The 19,505-nt window shown below is 43.8% G+C and overlaps 1 protein-coding gene across 1 annotated transcript; it reads left to right on the forward strand.

Annotated features, from left to right (window-relative positions):
- Positions 1-10,853, forward strand: SDE2 (SDE2 telomere maintenance homolog). The gene is made up of 7 exons (XM_068402926.1): positions 1-138; positions 753-870; positions 3,037-3,148; positions 3,690-3,859; positions 4,605-4,716; positions 5,362-5,770; positions 8,772-10,853. Exons 1-7 carry the CDS (start codon positions 34-36, stop codon positions 8,985-8,987), a joined length of 1,242 nt encoding a protein of 413 aa, XP_068259027.1. The 5' UTR covers positions 1-33; the 3' UTR covers positions 8,988-10,853.
- The last annotated feature ends 8,652 nt before the right edge of the window (positions 10,854-19,505 follow it).

The following is a 19,505-nucleotide window of genomic DNA, read 5'->3' on the forward strand; positions in this document are numbered from 1 at the left end:
TTGGCGGCGGCGCCGGGGGTGAGGGGGGAAGCGATGGCGCTGCTGGTGAGGGACCCGTTGGCTCCGCGGGCGCGGCCGCTGCCGCTTCCCGGCGGCGGCTCGGTGCGCGGCCTCCTCCGCGATCGCGCTCGGGCGTTGGTGAGTGAAAGGTGGTGGCGGGGCGGGGGGAGCGGTAGCTGTTGGGCCCCTCAGGCCTCGAGAGGAGGGGTGGGTGAGGGCTCTGGGCTGCCGGTGCCGGCTAGCAGGCCGCATGGTTGCCCTCGCCACTTCCCCGCGCGCCGGGAGGGGCCTCGCCGCGGTGGCGTGGCTGTCGCGACTGTGGGCAGGGTCCTTCTCGTTGCTGTCGCTTAGCTGGGCAGGAGGGTTTGCGATGAGAGAGTCCACTAATCTCATATATAGTATATATATGGAAGACATCAGTCTTAAACTCTTCGCAGTCCAAACAACGTGGGGTTTGTTTATTTGTTTGGGTTTTTTTTTTGAATATAGGGTGTTTGAACACTTAGTGTAAATTTTCCCATAACCCGGCTTTTCCCCATTCGTGTTTACAAGCTGATTTAGGCTGTGTTTAATCCTTGAGTAAATAGGAATTAAAACAAGCACCACAGAGAATGTTTATGCTTTTAAGATTGTCTGATTTTTGCTTCCCCTCCGTTCCTATAGGAAGGAAGGAGACACTACTCCTTAATGCTTTACTTTGTCCAGATGTTTCATTTTCAATCGATCATATGATTCGATTTTGCCTTTTCTAGAATATTCCTGAAGAAAGCTTGTATGTGAAATGTAACGGGCGACTGGCTGATGATGAAGATGTACTGCAGAATGGAGCTGTCTATAGTCTGGAACCAAGACTTTGTGGTGGAAAAGGAGGTTTGTTGCTTAACTGCTTTTTATTGATTAGATTCTTAGGTTAAAAAACTTTTATCATACCGTAGTCTATGCCGACAGCAGCAGTCCTAATCTATTAGCACACCTTTCTTAATGTGGATGACTGTGATGTAATGTCTGTGAGCTGAAACCAAAGTCTGCCTGCAAAGCTGAGAAGTGAACAGGGAAGTTGCAGTTCATCTAACAACTTTGCTGGCATAGATCTTCTTTCACACCCCTGGTCAGCTGAGCTCTACTAGTAGAAATCTGTAACATGCATCAAAGCAACTTCAGAGGTGAAATTGTGTTTGAAAGCACCTGGCTTCTTAGGCTCCTAAGTTTCATTGGTGGTCACTTAGGACAAATACACCAGGTATAAGTAGTCTGTGATTTGAGTATGTTATATGACCTAATTGATTTTGCCTTCTCTTATTTGAAAAAACATTTAAATGCCAAGATCCCAGTAGCCGAAGAACTAAAGAATTCCATCTAAACCAGGCTCCGTATATTGACAAAATATTTAACTGTATTACAGAAGATATGTTGTAATCATACAAAAGATGTGGTCACTGCCAATATGGGCATTGCCTAAAGTGGAACATGGTGGGTGAAGCGGGTTTAGCGGAGTATTTGAGTGTAATTGGAGTTTGCTTTTTGAATCCAGTTCTCAGAATTTTCCAGCTATTGAGTTAAAATGCTGAATAATTGTGCAGCCTTGCATCAGGCTGCAGCTCAGCTTACTTTGCCTTCGTCATAGTTTTAGACAGAACTGGAAATAAATATCATTGCTGTAGCTTATGAGCTATTGTGCATTTTTTAAGTGCCCTAAAAGTGGCACATGTGGTACAAGTTCATAGTATAGCGTGCTCCTTCCTTGCCTATTGTCCATCAGCTTCAGTTATCCTGGGATGACGCAGGATATGCATTCCATAATTCGTTATTGATGTGCCATTGGGGTCAGTTTAAAATTGTTCTTTAATAATTTTGTCTGATTTCTGAAGTGTTCCTTTTGTTTTGACTTTGTAACTTAAAAGCCTGATAAAAACAGGCAAACAAACACAGGTCAGAACTATTGAGACTTACTGTATGATCTCAAGGGAATACAGATCATGCAGGCTTAGAAGAGGACTGAGCATTTTCTTATCAGACCTAATTCAGTACCTGAGACCTTAGTGAATGCATTGCTGTTGATTTTTGGGAGCATGCCTGCCTAGGTGTAGCATCTAGGTCCTCATGCTTCAGGATGTAAAATTCAATAGCATATTTCAGGAGCTACAGAAATTCTCCTCACCAACGGCAGCAATTAGTTTTATTAGCTGAACACAATGCTTTTTCTGCCTCATGATGCATAGGCTGTCTGGATTGGTTACTGTTTGTAACACTCCTTAAAGGCACTTTTGGGGCCCTAAAAAGCATAGATTTGTTCAGCTTCTAGTTAAAAAACAGTGCTTGGTGCTGTCAAATTGCTTGAGGGATTATATTAATATTAATCCCCATTGTGTTTCTTTGAGGTAGTTAAACAAGTGTCTTTCTCCAGCTGGAGACAACATAAGGTGGGACCAAGTGAGAGAAATTAGTAATCTTGCCTATAAGTAATTAGTGGCTGAGGAGTGTGTAGAAATCTGTTTTGAGGGGGCTTTCCAGCATAACATTGTACATCATGATCATCTTGATGAAGCAGCTGAGGCTATCTCCTAAAAAAGTGACTCTTTTTTTTCTGTTAGATTTTTAAAAGGGGATTTAAGATTGGTGGGGTCTAAAGGGCCTTAAAGAGGAGGTATATCCTGGCTAAATTAGCAAGGACCCCAAATGTTATCTTGAGACGAAAAAGATTTCAAACCATTTTGCTGGCGGAGTCCAGAAATAGGCTTTCATGTTAGAAGTGCTGTGCAGGTTCTAGTAAATCTGGAGTTCATCTGGCGTGATCTCAGGAGCACAAAACCGAGATGACTGATACACACTGGATACCTTTTTTTCACTTAATGTTTCAGAATTTCACCAATGACAATTCTCCAACATGTTGCAACTTTCAACTTGCCTTTTATTTCAGTTGCATTGAGGGAAAGTGTTGAATTCCTGTATTCTTTTTCCATAATTAATTCTTTTGTTGTGTACTAGCTCATCTCCATTTGTTTCTGTTTAGCTAATTCTTGATTACTTTTTTCTCAGGGTTTGGATCTATGCTGCGAGCACTTGGTGCTCAGATTGAAAAGACAACAAACAGAGAGGCCTGCCGAGATCTCAGCGGAAGGAGACTTCGGGATGTCAATCACGAAAAAGCGTAAGGCATTTTCTTAGAAGCTAGAATGACAAAATAAACTGACCATGTAGTTCACTGTTAACGGAAGAGTTCAAATGACAGGCTGTTGTAGCAATGAAATTTTATTTTGAATACTGAAAAGAGCAAAAATAAAATCTTAAGCACAAATAGACTGGAAGCCCACAGGATTCTTCTGACTATAATTACATTACTGCAAAATAGACGTGATTGTACTGCAGCCTGCTTCTGAGAGGCTGTTCTGCACCTCTTAGATTTCTCACCTGGAATTCTCACAGTTGTTCTCTCTGAATCTGCAAGGCCATGATATTAGGGATATGTGACCTTAATGCTGTTTCTGGCTTCCAAAATAAACTTTACTCTCTTCTCTGTAGCAGAATCTCTATATATTCCTTCAGTAGTTCCCCTGGGTGTTGTTAGTCATCTTTTCCCATTGTCTTCCATCGTAGCAGGTGGTAGAAGCATTCAGTAATTGCAAAGCAACAAACTGATATTACATTAAGTGTTGGAAACGTTCTCATTTCCATGGTTCTGTCACCTGCAGGATGGCTGAATGGGTGAAGCAGCAAGCAGAACGGGAAGCAGAAAAAGAGCAGAGGCGTTTGGAAAGGCTGCAGCGGAAACTGGCGGAGCCAAAGCACTGTTTCACAGATCCGGACTACGAGCAGCAGTGTCGTGAAATGGCTGAGCGACTGGAAGATGCAGTCCGTGAAGGTACTGCAGTTTAACTTCACTTTCTCTCCTCAAAAAATAAAGCAAACTAAAAACCCCTGTAGACTCACTCCAGAATGAAAATTTAAAAAAAAAAAGAAAAAAAAAAAATTGCTGTCAACAACTCTTTCAATTGAATGAAACTTTACATTCCAGTAAAATCTGTTGGAATTAATTTTTCCTTTTTGGCTACTGCTTCTCTTAAATTGCATTGAACAACTTAACATGGGTACTTCACACAGATATTTCATCTTCCTGTGCTACAGTGTCATCACTTAATAAAAGCAAAATTCTGTGAAGGTAGTGTTGCTAGTTCAGCTGTGAGAATTACCTAATCATTTTCAGTGAAATGATAATATATGAACAGGTCTTATGTAAAAACTAGAAATGGAATCCAACTGCAAAATACCTTGTTTTGCTTACTGTTCTTTGTAGTTAGTTTATTTATCCACGGATTGTTCCCTTGCTGGCAGCTTGATAGTGAAACTTGAGGCTGAATGGGATGTAGAACCTGAGGGTTCAGTTCAGGAATCTAATTTTAATTGACTCTGTGCCTTAGTGAAGCAGTGTGGGAAAGCTTTTGCTGCTACTGAATTTATTTTGAAGCTTTGAGTCTACATAAATGTGCACTGGTAGTGATTATTGTCAGTTGGTGTTTTAAATTGCATCTGAAATTAAAAGATAAGTAGAATTTACAACTTACATGAATTATGTACTGATGATGTAGATTTTTAACTTTGTTTTGAAGGATTGCAGGCCACTTCAAGCAAAGTAGTGTCACCAGAAACTGGCGGTAGTCGGAAGCGTCCAGGTGAATCTGAAAAGAATGGGGCAAAATCTCGAAAAAGAAAGTGTTTTTGGTAAGCGTTATGACTCTCTTTGTACTTAATACTCAAGTCTTAAGCCTTGAACAGGATGACAGGTTAGGTACACACAAGTAAGGAACATCTTGTCTGTGATGTAGACTTAAATAGTAAAATTAAATTGAACTGATTAAATTGGAGAATTGAAAGTAAATGTTGCTATGTTCATATAATTCTGTCCCACCTGGAGCAGACAAACTTTATTTGCAAAATAGGCACCATTTTTTTTCCCCTCCTTCTAATATGGTTATATTCTACTACCTCCCGTTGTCCTTTTTTTCATTAATGAGGTAAATGTACAATTAACTTTAAAAAAAAATTCCTGGCATTTTTCACCTAGCGTAGCATGAAAGAGAAGGCTCAATGATTCCAGTGGTGTTTGGAGTAGCAATAGTTAGCACACATTTCTGTGTTGGGAATGCTGTAAAAAGATAACCTGTTTTCGGGGGATGTTGGGTTCTGTTCAATGTTAGCAGCTCTTCCGTTTACTAAACTATCCTAAATAGCTGCTAGAGTAGTTCACTGCAGCTCTCTGAAATGAGTTTTGGAAAGAGAAGTGTGATAATAAAAATAATTAAAAAAAAAAAAAAAAAAAAAGTGAAAATAGATGAATATTCATTTGTCATGTACTGTTTATGCCAGGCTGGGATTGGAAGGGTTTGATGATTGTGACAGTTCAGATGGTGAGGATGACAGTGAAGATGATTCCACTCGTGCATCTGACGGAAGTTGTCCATCAGGCAGCAGATATAATGAAGATGCTGAAAACTCAAATGAATGTTCAAGCAGCTTTCTGGATTCCGTAGAGGATAGTCCAGCTACCAGTGCAGCTGAGAAACCACTGGAGCAGCCAGAAGGTACTGCAAGAGATGTGCAAGGAGAGACACAGAGAGGTGGGCAAACTGAAATTCCAGCTGAAGAAAACAGTAAAATGACAAAGCCTTTGAAGGAAGAGGCCCAAGAAAAGAATGAAGTAACCCAAGCTCTGAAAGAAGAGGAGCAAGAAAATGTGTCTTCTAAGGCACAGGAGACGAACCAGTTACAGAGCACAGTAAGTATGAAGCAGTACAAAATGTGATACGTCTTTTTCTTCAGCAGCTTTTACTCAAATGACTTTTCCCCTTGTGGATTGCAGTAAAGGGGAGGGGATTTGTATTCAGTGCATTAGATGTAAGTGCTTAAATGAGAATCATAGTCTCCCTAAGAAGCTAGTAGAATCTTCAGAGTTTGATTCAGCGCACAAAAAATCCCAAGGTTAAAAGGAAAAACAGCTTAACTGAAATCACATTGTACGACTTGGGAAAATGGAATGTAACAAGGTAATGGGAGCTGCGGCCAAAGAAGGCTCTTGGTTGACATGGAGAAAGTTGAGTTGTAGTATGGTGGCATTGTCTTGAGAGATGCTAAGTAGAAAGGGTCAAGGAAGAACTTTTTCAGGTTAAGATTTTCATAGGCTAGAGTTTCTACTAAAATGCAGTTGCCCTTGGCTGTCTAGTATTGTCTTTCCTGTGATCCATGTTTCCCTTGTGTTTTTTTTTTTTTGTGGGTTTTTTTTTCCTCCTTCTGCATGAGTAGATCCACTCTGGATCCAAAATTCTTTATTGACGGGGAAGAAAGGAAAATAAAACCCTTCTGTAAGATGAAAGACACTTATCAATACTTTTTGAGACATTACCAAACACTGTCCAATTTGACTAATCTTATTTATACCATAATTTGACCTTAATGTTTATAATTGACCTCAATGTTTGAATCAGAAGCTGTTCCAAGTAGACACGCCCTAAACCAATCAGCTGATCAGTCTTTCTTAGTTTTTATTATAAAAAGACTTGAGCCTAGTTCATAGAAAACCCTAGTAGTCTGGTGCAAACTTCAGTCCTTCATTGACCATTGAAAGTCTGAAAGCAGCTGCTCCTTGACTAGAGAGTTGGGATTAGTATAAATGATGGGCTCCATCTGAACTGCAAAGGATGGTGGAAGGGTGGTTTTAAAATTGATCATCTGGTATATGCATGGTGGAAGCGGGTCTGTACTGTTGCCATACCATTATCTCTGCTGGGTTGGTGGCACAGCCCTCGGCCAGATCAGGAGCAGTGCTGACCATGAGGTTCCTTCTCTGGTGATTGTCAGGAGGATGGCTGGGATTCATTTGCTGAAGAGGCTTCAGATCAATCTTCCAGCCAAGAGAGAATGTAGTTTTTCCCACTGAATTGATGAAAGCCCAACCAATATTTGGCAGTAAAAGGTGCTGATAGTTGTGCTTCATTGCTCCTTGCATAATATTACTATTAAAAATTTTTAGGGGTAATGAATCTAGGCTTACTCTAGCAATAAAAATGTGGTGCTTTTTTCGGGCTAGGGAGTTCCTTGGATTTTCTGCCTTTTTTCAGCTTGAGCAGCAAGTCTGACATCAGTTGCCACTGCCAATGACTGAATTCTGATAAGTGAAAGTTTAGTACAGTTAAATGGAAAAAAGACCATGGATGTAATCTGATAAATTAGAACTCTGTCATCTACTGTACTATTAGAGCTGGCAAATTTTAAACAGGATGTTTACCATTCTTCACTGTTTACCTTTTGCTCAGTAGTTGTGAGACCATCTATTCCTAGAACAGGAAACTCCACCAATGCTGTGGCAGATTGTTATTGCAGGTGGAAATATTTTTATAGTAGTCCTTGATGGATTTTTTTTTTTCAAAGTAGGATGAGAATAATGAGGCAACCAGTCTTTTTTTTTGTATACTTGGCAGGACAAAGGTTCTAACTCTGCTAGTGTTAATTGTTTTTGCTGAGTTCCTAACAGAGTGGTCTCATTCCCCCTGCTTGTATTACTTGCTGTTAAGTCTCTTTGATAACTCCATCATGATATGTACCATAAGAGTAGTATGTGCTTTAAGTATTGAATGAAATGGGCTTAGAGTTCTGTGTCCTTTTTAGTGTGTTAATGTTTAGTGTTAGTGTTTAGTGTGTTAGTAAATTCCAGCATTTGAATTATCCAATCTTTGTCATGTTCTTTTGTGGACAAGACCCTGGGCTTGGACTAGACAATCTATAGACGTCCCTTTCGCCCTCAATTATTCTGCAAATATACTAATTTCCTTTTAAGATGAAATTTTAATCCGTTTTCTCATGGCAGGATGAGTTCTGAACTTCAGAACTTGCTTTTTTGTTCATCATACTAAAAAGAGGGTGCTTTTATCCCCATTTCTATAATTACAGTGTAACTGCATTAGAAATAACTATTCATCCTCCTTCCTGCTACTGCTGGGGGTATATTGGTTATATTATACATCGGGCTAAAAAGGAGCTGATAGCTTTGCCATGCTGCTGAAAGCCAAGGTTAGGCTACTGAACTGCTAGGTGAGATGGTGGGCTGTTTTTTTTAGTTCCATTTTCTTGGGAGTACTTAACTTCCCTGGGGATAAAAACAGTGTCTACTATTTCGTCTCCAGAGGAATAGGATTAAATACTGCCACTTACTTTCTTATTTTACTCTTTTGGCATTCCTCTATTGTAAGTAGAATGTGTTAATTCTCGTGGAATAATTTTAAAAGTTCAGCGGTGTGTATATAATTTAAAATGACCAGTGCTTCTGTCTTGGAGGCTGTGTGCATTGCAAGCCTAAGCACATCTGCAGCTTGTCTGGACATGTTAGAAGCGAGCCTTTAACTAGCTAGCAGAGGCACTGTGAGGAGTGGAATTGTAGCAGCAGGCTTGGACACCGGGTACAAAGCTCACCTGAGCATTCACCCCGCTCTTGGGTGTTATCTCTGCTGAGATTTGCATGTTTTGCAATTAGGTTGCTAGCTAGCTTCAGTTTGCTTGTACATGATGCAGTAATACTTTGCCTGGGTAGCATAAGTACCGCTAAGAATGAGAATATCCAACATCATACATATTGAGACATCGCTCAACTTTATTAAGTAATTAGGAGTTTGAGATAATCCTAATTGAAGGTCTTCTGTAAAATGAAGCATTGTCTACACTTGTTCCTCCCCCTCCAATCAGGAAGAAAATAATAATAATCTGATGGGGTGTTTTTCTCTTTGCAGGAGGTGGAACCAATAGACCTACTGGCGTTCAGCTCTGCTGCTGAGATGGAAGCCCTGGGTTTAGATAAACTGAAGACGGAATTGATGTCTTTAGGACTGAAATGTGGAGGCACTTTAAAGGAAAGAGCAGAGAGGCTTTTTTCAGTGAGAGGTCTGTCTAGAGACCAGATCCATCCTGCCTTATTTGCAAAGCCCTCTAAAGGGAAAAAAAAGTGATTTAAAATTTGTTTTGTGTCCATGTGCTTTAAATTTTTCTTATTCTGTTGTCATTCTGTACTGCCACATGTAATTCTTTGGCATCCCTGGATAGTTTTTGTTTCTATTGTTAATGAAGTTCGATTAACGTAACACCGAGTAAGTCGCTAGATAGCAAGTTAGTTGTGCGTTCAATATGTTCGATCTTAAAAGAGTGAAACTACTGTCTTTTGGTAAGCTTTACAAATGGTTATAACAAGTCTTAGTGCAACAGGTGGAATAAACTCTCTGTATATGGAAAGAAATAACCTGAATGTTCTGTGGAAAATGGTTGTATGACACTGTCATCACCTATCTTAAGAAAAATAGTAATCCTTTCTTAGCTTTATATTGGCTCTCCTTTAACGTGTGTTCCAGTTAGCACAGTTACAACTGTCAAATGAGAAACATTGAACTTATGATCCAGGCTTAAAAGCTGAAGTTTCTTTAAATAAAAAGGACATTTTTATATGGATGAGGTCAGTATGAATAAATACGCTGTTCTGTGAGTTTCTGTGGGATGTCAGGTACCAGTATGGTATAAATTATTAATGCATGTAAGTATTTATTTTAGAAGAAGTTAAATAAAGGTATTTACTTATTTTGCTCTGGAAAAGTATCTGAGTGAGAGAAGAGAGAGAATCACATCCTTAAGAAATTAAAAAGAATAAAGTACACTTGCTGGCTGCTGAGGGTTAGTAAGATACAGAGTGATCATCTGAAGCTGAATGGGACATTTGGGGTGTGTTTTTTAATTATTTTCCCACAGTAAAAACAACAGAATAATCTCCCAAGGACTTAAATTTTATCTGGTGTGGTGCTTTATCCTAGAGCAGTATCTGACATGTCAGTGCTGGGAGTTCTCCTGCGAGGTGGTAAGGGCCCGGTGCTGGAAGGGCAGCACGCTCGCAGGCTGCGGGTGCAGCTGCCACTCCTCTGGTTGGAGAGGCTTTTGGAAAGGGGTTAGTTCAGTGCCTCTGACTTCAGATTATACCACCCTATGCTGGAAAATATCATGTTTATGATCTGCTTATCAGATTTACTTGTGGAGACGCTTGAAAAATTAAAAATCACCTCTCTTCTGTTCTGACATCGTACCATCCGTTAATCTGTTTTAAAAGTTTGGCTCGTAAAGTTTTGAGTTGCGATACTCGTAGGAAGTGGGCTTCAAACGCTGGGAAATGAGTTGACTTGTGTGGTATTTAATGTTTCTGACATGTGCAGTTTGTATCTGATATTTCAGCCAGTTCTGCAGTCTTAGGACCTCTCCTCTCAGAAGCTGTTTATGCCTGGAAGTTTTGGATTGAGAGAGGGTGTTACAGCTGCAGGGTTTATTCTTGACAAGCCCTACAGGCAGGCTGTTAAATCCCTCGTGTTGGTGCAGCTGCTCCAAAACGCAGGTTAACCTGACAGTTGATCCTTCCCTCGCCAACGCGACCTTCTCAGGCACGTTTTGTTATAAAATGGCGTGGGAAGGCTCCCTGCCTGCAGGTCTGTGTGTGTCTGTGTGTCCGTCCCGGTTGGGGGGGCCGGGGGAGCCCTGTGCCGGCAGGTGTCGCTGCGGGCCTGGCCTGGGGGTCCTGGCCCCCGCAGTGTCCCATGGCGGCCAGCCGGGAGGAGGTTCTCCCCTTGTTCTGCATCGATCCTGGTCCATAGGAGACAGGGCTCGGCCCTGCTGAGGACAGGGCTGGGAACTGGGAAGCGTGGAGTTGATTTCTAATGCAGCAGCTGGTGTCTAGGCAAGTCAAAACCACTGCATGTGCTATAGTTTTTCTACCTGCAAGATGGATTTGAGACTATTTGCCTATTTTTAATGTGGTTAAATAAAAGTCTTTGGTATCTTTTCAACTGAGTATCTCCACCTTCTGTACTCACATTCACAGGATAAGCTTCATTAGCAGCCCAAGCAGTTACGAAAAGGATGGGCAGGTGTTTGCAGTGGTGGTAATTATACCATCATACACAAACCCAGCACTTGTGGATCTGTTGACACACTATTCTGAAAACATAAATCATGGCACTTGAGGGCTAAATGGTTAAAGCACATTTAAACTGTTCTCTGCTTACATATGGGATCCAAAAGTAATGAACTTAGCATTTTGCAGCTTATCAGTATAATCTGGTTTATATGGTGAACAGTGACTTATCTGCAGCAAATGAGCTGGTAAGTAGATACTGAGTGGCAGTAAAGCACTTGACATGTCTAATATATTAATCTATAAGGGAGTCTTGGAAATCTAAAAAAAAGAGGGGGAGGGAGAGGAGAGAGACACTAAGACTGTAAATCACATCTCATGGGGGTTGTGACAGGACAAATGGACCCTGGGTAGAAAGGAAATTGTTTTGTTTACCAAGTATGTTTCCTTAGGAAGCTGGAATGGAGGGTACCTGGGAGGTCTCTTCAAGGTAACGAAGTTCTGCTGGCATAAATGAGCCTGCAGAGAACGTTACACCTGGGCATCAGTCCCACTTGGGTGGCAAGCCTTTGGTGTACTTAGAGCCAGCTCTCATAAACACACGTCCATCACTTGGGTCAGCAGAGCCTTCAGCTGTATGAACACCCTCAAGCTCCTCTGTAGTACGGCAAGGACAGGGTGGGCCGAAAGTGAATGGGCCAGTTTAGTGATGTGTTTTGGCAACAACTCTGTCTCCCCTCACTGAAATTGCACTCTTGCTTCAGTTGCACTGACACAGCCATTTCCAAGTCTATCCCATGTGTCAACTATTTGCCTTTTTTTGTTGCTGTGGGTTCCTTGCCAAGCCAGATCACTTCTCTGATGGGGCATATGATGTGGCTCTTAACAAATTTGTGCCAGCACAACTGAAGTAGCATTACATGGGGTAGGGAATGGGAATTGGAATATTTTAAACCAGCAGCAGCGCCAAACACTTGATTGATCAACTGTGTCTTCAGCAGTGCCGAACTTAAATACCCTACATCTGTGTTAGAGGACAACAGCTTAAGTGTACCTTGAACCAGCTCCATGCTTCAGCAGGTTTATTTGGGAATTGTTTAGCTCCTGCTGAGATATACAAGAACAAGGCTTACTCTGGAATATGCCCACACAAAGGCTTAGTCTAGAGCAATACTGTAGCTGGAGAGCCATAGGGGCACTCATTGGCAAGGCTAGTCTTTCACCTGTCCGTAGGGCGTCCTTCAGAAAACAGCTGGATAACAAACAGGACTCGGACTCATCCTTCAACAGAACAGAAACAAGCAGGTGAAGTGCTTGAAGCTTTCTTAAGAATTTGGGCAAGAAAAGAAAGAGGTCAACAAATACCAATAAAAAAAACCCAGAACGTAAACTGAAACCATTCAAACGTAGTACAGGCCATTTCTGTAGGACAGAATGGCCTCAGAATAGAGATGATCTTTCTAGTCCAGGGCCAGAGGATAATGCAGTTTGCAGTACCCCTGCCTGTATCTTTCTTTTTCCAAGGTTTAATGCAGCTTTGGATTTCAAAAGTGTTTCTGGTTGTAAATGCACCAAAACTGTGAACATCTTTCCAGAGAAAAGCTTCATGCTCCCACACAAACACTTCCACAGCAAGCAAGTGGTGTGACTTCGAGATTTCTTCTGGTGTCATTTTAAATGCATTTGTTTCAAACATCTAGAAGATCTGGAGCACTGCCTCATTTCTCGCATTTCAGAGTTACTGACTGAAAAATTAATTAGCGAAAACACTGGCACAAACCTGAGGGAGGGCTTTTCCTCACCTCATACAGATCCATCTGTACCCTGGAAAGAAATATAAATACATATAATACACAAAAATAGCAGGGAACAGGCAAATTATTCAGATTTGATAAGGAATTGCTTCTGGCTGGCAAGTTCAGAATTTGAGTGTACTGTTTCCTTCTGTGCTGCTTTCTGACAAGCCTTTGGTCTACTGATTGCTCAGTGCGTCAGCGCCAAAAAGCAACACTCTGGACCATCCAGCGTTGCTAAACAGGACCGTTCACAGCTAAACCTGAATATCTTTTTTTTCTGTCTTCTTTCTGTGACACAAAGGACCAGAAACTCGATATTTTCATCCCAGCCCAGAAAAAAAAAACTTTAGAGAAACCAAATATCACAAAACCCCACCTGGCTTGGCTTAACAGTGTTTTTGATTTCCACTAACGATTTCCATCTTGGGATCTCCCAGCAGTGTAACAAGTACTGAAGAGTTCATATTCACGAGCGCACTGTAAGATTAGGACTGATTCCCTGTTTTCTAAACTGAGCTACAGAGCAATAACTTGTGGAAGTTTAGAAAGATCATCACCAGCAGACACAGCAACAGCTGCCAGCCATCAGCCAGAAGGCTCCCGTCCCATTTTTGTTGCCTATGCAGTCCTCTGCAACATGGACAAATAAATGAGTTACTAAAAAGCCACTTCAGTGTTTTGACCTAAACAGCACTTTGCTCGAAGGCGCAGGAATTTCTTCCTTTGGTTTTCTGAGTCCGACAGCCTCTGCACTTGCTACTGTAGGTGGCACTGAACTATTGGCGGAGGACGCGTGTCCAGTTCCAGCAGCGCTGGTGAAACCCTCAGCCCTGTGAACAAAATACCTGACCTGAGGCCCTGGCTCTGCCCTGGGGTGCACACACGTACGGTGCTGCTGCAGAGCGGGGTATTAGGTCACGTTTACATCATTCTGCCTATTCCAGAAACAGCCAAAATTAATCATTTTGATGCACCTGAGGTTCATTCTTATCGGAGGTTTTGTTCCCTGGAGAATGTTGACATTTTAAAGGTTTGTAGCAATGTCTCTTCTCAGGAAGGTGCTATTTTTAAATCTTAAAGGTTCCTCCACAGCATTTAACCGGAGATGTTAAAGACTGCACCGCAGTTAGTTAACACAGCCACCTCAGCTGGCTCTGCTTTGTTATAGCTGGGCAATTAGGGTGGCTTTGCAGATTAACATCCCTAATGGCACCTGAAGGTAGGGAGGTGACAACTGCTCTGACCTTCTCCAGCTGTCCCAGGAGGGGCTGGGCAGGCACCGCTGCCTTCCAGCACTGCTAAGGGCTGGGCAGGGGCTGGCCAACCCAGGATGGTTAGTCTGGATTTAGACCCAGCAGCTGGGCCACCTTGGGAAGCATCCCCGTGGCCTGAATGTGTGTGCTGCGTGTCCTGCTTGTGCCTGCTGTGTTCACCGTGTGTCTCCAACCAGGCACAAGGAATCAGGAATTTGCACAAAACTTGGGAGCACAAAAAGGAGCAAGAAGCTCTTGAAAGACCCACCTGGGATGTATGGAAAGAAGAGCAGTGTTTATAAGGAGCCAGACGGCTTGTAAAACATCTGCTGGAAATATTACACATCTCAGTGACAACATGATGTCTGGTGGTTATAGATGGTACTTTACGGCCTGTGTGATATCGTATCCTGCTTACAGTAACTAGCTGAGACCTCCTAAGGGTGACAGCGTTAGTGTCCCCTAGGCTGGAAGTTGGCAGTCATCTGAGAGGTAGTGATGATCAACTGGTTGCATTCATTTTCAGCAAACAGAAACCAAACTCTTAGAGGGGATACGGGTACTTGGACTTTCAAAGGGGCAGATTTAGCATCACTGAGAAAATTAGAAGAAGGAAAACGTAAACAGAAAACCACAAATACACTCTAGGAGTACCTTTAAAACAAAATTACTAAATAGCTTTAAAAAAAAAAAAAATCCATGATTCAGAAATTGTCAAAAAGGATACTGAGAGCTGTGGACTGATGACGTGACTCTCCAGTGCCCAGTATCTCCAGATAACTTATTATTTCCTGCCACAGTTAAAAACTGTTTCTTGGCCGTTCTGTACCTGCTGGTTTAACTGTAGGAAACCCCAGCACCCACCCAGCTCCGGAGTGCCCTTGTACCCCTGGAGCATAGGCCAGAAGGCAGCAGCTGTGAACAGCTTTTTATTCTGTTTTATAGTGAAACGTGCTGACGCCGTGCGAGCTGTGCTGCACCTGCTCCAGGAACGGACAGAGGAGCTCAGCTCCTGCCTGCGAATCCAGCGCTTTGCACAGGAGCTAATTTCACATTCAATTAATGGCAAAAACAAGGAGATGTTGAAACTTTTAAGAGGCTCCTCTAAAAATATCAAAGTCCTGCGGGATCTCCGCCTCCCCCCTTCTGTTTGCCCCGGGTTCCCCTTTCACAGCCTCCAGCTGTTTCCAGGCAAAGCTGGAGCAGCTCCCCTGATTATCACCTTTGCTGGGATGTGGATTGGGCATCTGACTTTCCTCTTACACCGGCAATTACAAGGCTGCCCTGAAAGGCAAAGTGTCAGACACTCTTGGTAGGAGTTTGTGAAATGCAAAGGGGGAAAAAAGAAAAAAAAGTGAGGGAGAGGAAATAAGGTCTCAGCAGCAGGGTAAGGCTGCAACTTATCACAGATTTTGAAAGAAAATGGGAGAGCAGCCTTAGTTCAAATGAAACCCTGGAAGGATCAGACAGGGCAATGTAAATCAGCTAACTGTGGCATTTAATACGTCTTAAAACTTTTGTTACCTCTCCTAAAATGTAATAATAACAGAGAGAGAAAGTGCTGCTGTCCTGCCCAAGCCTCTCTCCTAAGAAAATCTTCCGTGAGACCAATAGATTTCCCCATGTCCAGCTCCATCAAATACTGCAGGGCCTCACATACCACCTTGTGAGCAGTGCCACGAAGGCAGGGCAGAGCTCACGCTCGCGATGAGCTTTAACTCAGACACGAGCAATAAGCTTTACCTCAGACATGCTGCCACTGCGAACACAGCTTACACAAGAGCTTAATTTAAGCGTGGGACTAACACGGCGGTTGAAGCCCTTAATGTGAACAGCACACACCTCCTTCTCCTTGAGCGCCACGCAGGTGCTTTCAGTAGTGCAGGAGGATGCTTGATGTTTTAATGCTAGTTTTGCCTTAAAACACATTTTTTGAAACCATTTCTGCTCGTATGTGGTTCATTACACCGTGGCACTGCTCTTCCTTTATTTTTCTTACAGCACAGCATAAATGTTAATGCTGAGCCACGCTGCTGCCAGGTATGTCCGATGTTCTGCGTCTCAGGGACTGCGGTGCCGCTCAGACGGAAAGGATAACGTGACAGCTTGACAGCCTTTGTATGCCTTACAAGTTGTAGTGATATAAAAGCAGGGAGGCAGCACACAGAAGGTATCATCACAGCAAATGCAGCCTGGGTTGAAGATGTCAAGCTGGGAGATCATTTCCTGCAGCATGGGCAGATGTCTGAAAAAGCCCCGGCGTGGCAGTGTTTCATCCACAGCCTTCTGCCAAGGAGCTGCTGCTCTAGAAATCTCTGGAGCCTTCCCCACATCAGCCTGGCCTTTGAGCCTGCTGTGTTTTCTCTGCAAAGCCAGCTGGAGTTTGAGGAGTAGTGTCCTGTCCCCCTAAAAGTGGGGAGTTTCAATCTAAACGTGGGTTAAAAACTAGCCACAGCATCCATCGTACTGAGACAATAGCACAACTGGTTAATTTTTAACAAAGAAGCTTAATTTTTCAGCCTCTTTACCAGATGATGGTGATGCTGTTCAAGAGTCAGGGTAGGGAGGGTCTAGGCAATACCGGGAGGCCCCATGTGAGGCTGCTGGGAAGGGATGGGGGTACAGACTGCGGGCACAAGGAGATGGGGATACGAGATGCCAGACACGGGTGTTAGTGATGCCCAGCCTGGCGTGTAGCCACCCAGGCTATCTATGCTTACAGCTTTCTATAAATGCCCTCTTCCCCAAGCCTCTGCTCTGCACTTACCACCAGCCTCACGGCCCTGGGCAGGACCACGCACTGGGCTCGAGGGCTGTGAAAGCAGAGGGGCAGTGGGACTGAGGAAGGAGATGCCATGACATCTGTGCGGCTCCCCTAGCAAAAAATAAGTATCCATGCTGGCAGCAGGGCTGGCAGGGCTCGATTGCTCACAGATTTGTGCCCTGTCCCTGCACTGCAATACCCACAGTTCTCCCCACAGTAACACCGGGTCTCCTCGGCCACCGCCTCCTCCTCTTCATCTCCCTCAGCTGTCACACACATCCCCACAGACCCACTGCTCACTTTTATGTACCTCGTGTCCACAGGACACCAAAATGAAGGGAGCCAGATACAAAGCAAGGGGAGTCAGACACGGTGCAGGATCCTGGCGGAGGGGAGCAGAAGAGAGCTCAGCCCTTGTCCACCCTGCTGGTCCCAGCCCCACATCCCTGCTGCGATGCTCTGCTCCCTGCTCCCCACAGCAGCCTGTCCTCGCTTGCGCTGGATGAGATTTCTCCCAGGCCTGGGGGGGTGATGTCTGGAGTCCAAGTGCTGGGGGGAAGCCAGGGTTAATGCTCTTCATCCTCAGGCAGGAACCAGTTCAAACACTTTCTTCTCCAGGAGCCTGTGGATAAATGGTCAGCTTTGTTTTTCATGGTGACAGCTGAGTTCATGGCCTTCAGGCTACCTGCCCCGAGCTGGGTGGAGAGGAAGGGGGCTGAATGCCGATGCCATTAAAGATAGATGCTACATAGTCATGAGAAGGAAATGGCCAGGGATCGATCCAGCTCATCCAATTCTGATTCCAGTAACCCATGGTGCTATAGCCCAGCGCTGGTGACTGGTGAGTCTGTGCTTCTGCCTCTTCTTCTCCCCTTAAAGCTCTTCTTTTGCCACAGGCATTTACACAAGTGAAAAGTGCCAGCCTACCCAAGGGCCAATGTGACGGCAGGGATGCCTGGGTGACCTCAGACCTGGGGTCCTGCAGGACAGCAGGAACACTTGACATCTCAGCCTTCCTGATGAACAACCCAAAGCCACTGCAGAGTCCAATGGGTCCCTCTTTTCAACTGGTCCATGGCCCATGGCCATCCTGTCTAGCCAGACAAACTTATTTCAGAGTCCTTCCACCAGCAGCGGGTTCAGCCACTGCCTGGGCCACCACGTTCCACAGAGATGGACAGCAGCGACCACTTCATCCCCAAGGCCACCAGTATCTCGGTAGGTTATGTATCGAGGAGAGGAGTTTGGCACAAAGTGTGGAAATCATTATCATTGGTGACATGCTGGCCAACAGTTCAGTACAGTTCAAAAAGGGATTAAAACACATTATCATTGCATTTCTCCAGGGGATGTGTTGGTCAGATGTCCATAAGGAAGGGTCAGGGTTAAAACGCTTCACCTGGGAAGCGGGGGGACGGGAGGCAGCTCATCTCTTCCTGCACTACAGCTCCAGTTGATTGCCTGCAGGTTCTGTCAGTGCACGGCTGCAGCTCACATGGAGAGCATCACCTCTTGCCTGTCAGATATGTTTCTAGGTTTTCTCTTTAAGAAAGTGTTGGCTTAAACTCCGCAGCAGCTCAGGGAGAAGCGCTGGCGGTGTGGGCTCTGCTCCAGCTGCCCGTTCAGCCCAGTCCCCGTCCCTGCCGGCGGAGATAAGCTTTACCAGAAGCAGGCAGGATCACACAGGTAACTGAGAAGAGTTACTACTGTGTGTGTGTGTTTAGGGAAGCTGTGTGATGGGGTACATTCACAAATACGTCAGATTTTTTCCCTCCACTTTTAGACCGGAATAAATATAAGCAAACACATGGCTACTTTAATAATTGTATTTTATTGTTTCATTGAGTTTGAAAGCACACAAAACTTGGAAAATATCCCTAAATTGAAATAACTGTAATACACAGCCAGAACAATAAGGGTCTGATTCTACAAAATGTTAATCATGCGAGCAAACCTAAGTCCTAATAGTCCCATTGACTTCAGGACTCTAAATTCTGCCTAAAAATGCGCTAAGCCCATGGTGCAGGGGCTAAAAACATAATCCTTTGTGTTCCAGATAATATTTTATGTGTGTATATATGCATATGATACATACGCACATCTATATGTTCCTTTGAGCTCTAGACAAAGTTTTATGTACATATGTATATGTATGTAGACAATATGTATATATCCAATATGTACGTAAACAATACATACATATATTCATATACTACATATATGTACATATGTGTGTGTGTGTGTGTGTATACAATATATACATTTAAGTGCTTCTGCTCTCCAATTCACCATAAACATGACTCGGACAGACAAGGACCAAAAACCAGGAGTCTAAGAATGAAAAGCTGAAGCCACGCGTTACTTCTTCACCTGGTAATGATCAGTCCTCCTTTGCCTGTAGCTCTTTGCAGTACTCTGGGGTGGGGACTGAAATAAATTGGATGCAGCTCCATCAAATTCAATGAGATTTGGCTACCATCAAGGGGGCCCTGAGAAGTGTTAGGCTCCATAGGTACCCCTCACATAGGTATACGTGAAGACGGATGCTCCTCTGAGCCCATCTACACAGACAGTGCCTGTAAGTGCACCCTCTCTGCAGGGTAGCGGGGTGTGTGGGAGAGCCACAGCCCCAGCTGCTGCTGACCCTTGCAGGTGGGTATCTGGGAGTCCCCCCAGGACCTTTATTGCTGGTGCTGGGGACCAGGGTGGCTCTGGGCAGGGCCGTGGGGAATCGGGAAACTGGGTGACACCCCTGTCTGGCCACCCATCTC

The sequence above is a fragment of the Nyctibius grandis genome, chromosome 1 (assembly GCF_013368605.1).
Source record: "Nyctibius grandis isolate bNycGra1 chromosome 1, bNycGra1.pri, whole genome shotgun sequence".
Taxonomy (NCBI): Eukaryota; Metazoa; Chordata; class Aves; order Nyctibiiformes; family Nyctibiidae; genus Nyctibius; species Nyctibius grandis.

What these genes read in the sequence shown, in the direction of transcription:
- SDE2 (XM_068402926.1), top strand. Translation starts at nt 34, where the DNA reads ATGGCGCTGCTGGTGAGGGACCCGTTGGCTCCGCGGGCGCGGCCGCTG. An exon ending in CGAAAAAGAAAGTGTTTTTG is followed by an intron (nt 4,717 to 5,361) that starts GTAAGCGTTATG and finishes TGTTTATGCCAG; the next exon opens with GCTGGGATTGGAAGGGTTTG. An exon ending in CGAACCAGTTACAGAGCACA is followed by an intron (nt 5,771 to 8,771) that starts GTAAGTATGAAG and finishes TTCTCTTTGCAG; the next exon opens with GAGGTGGAACCAATAGACCT.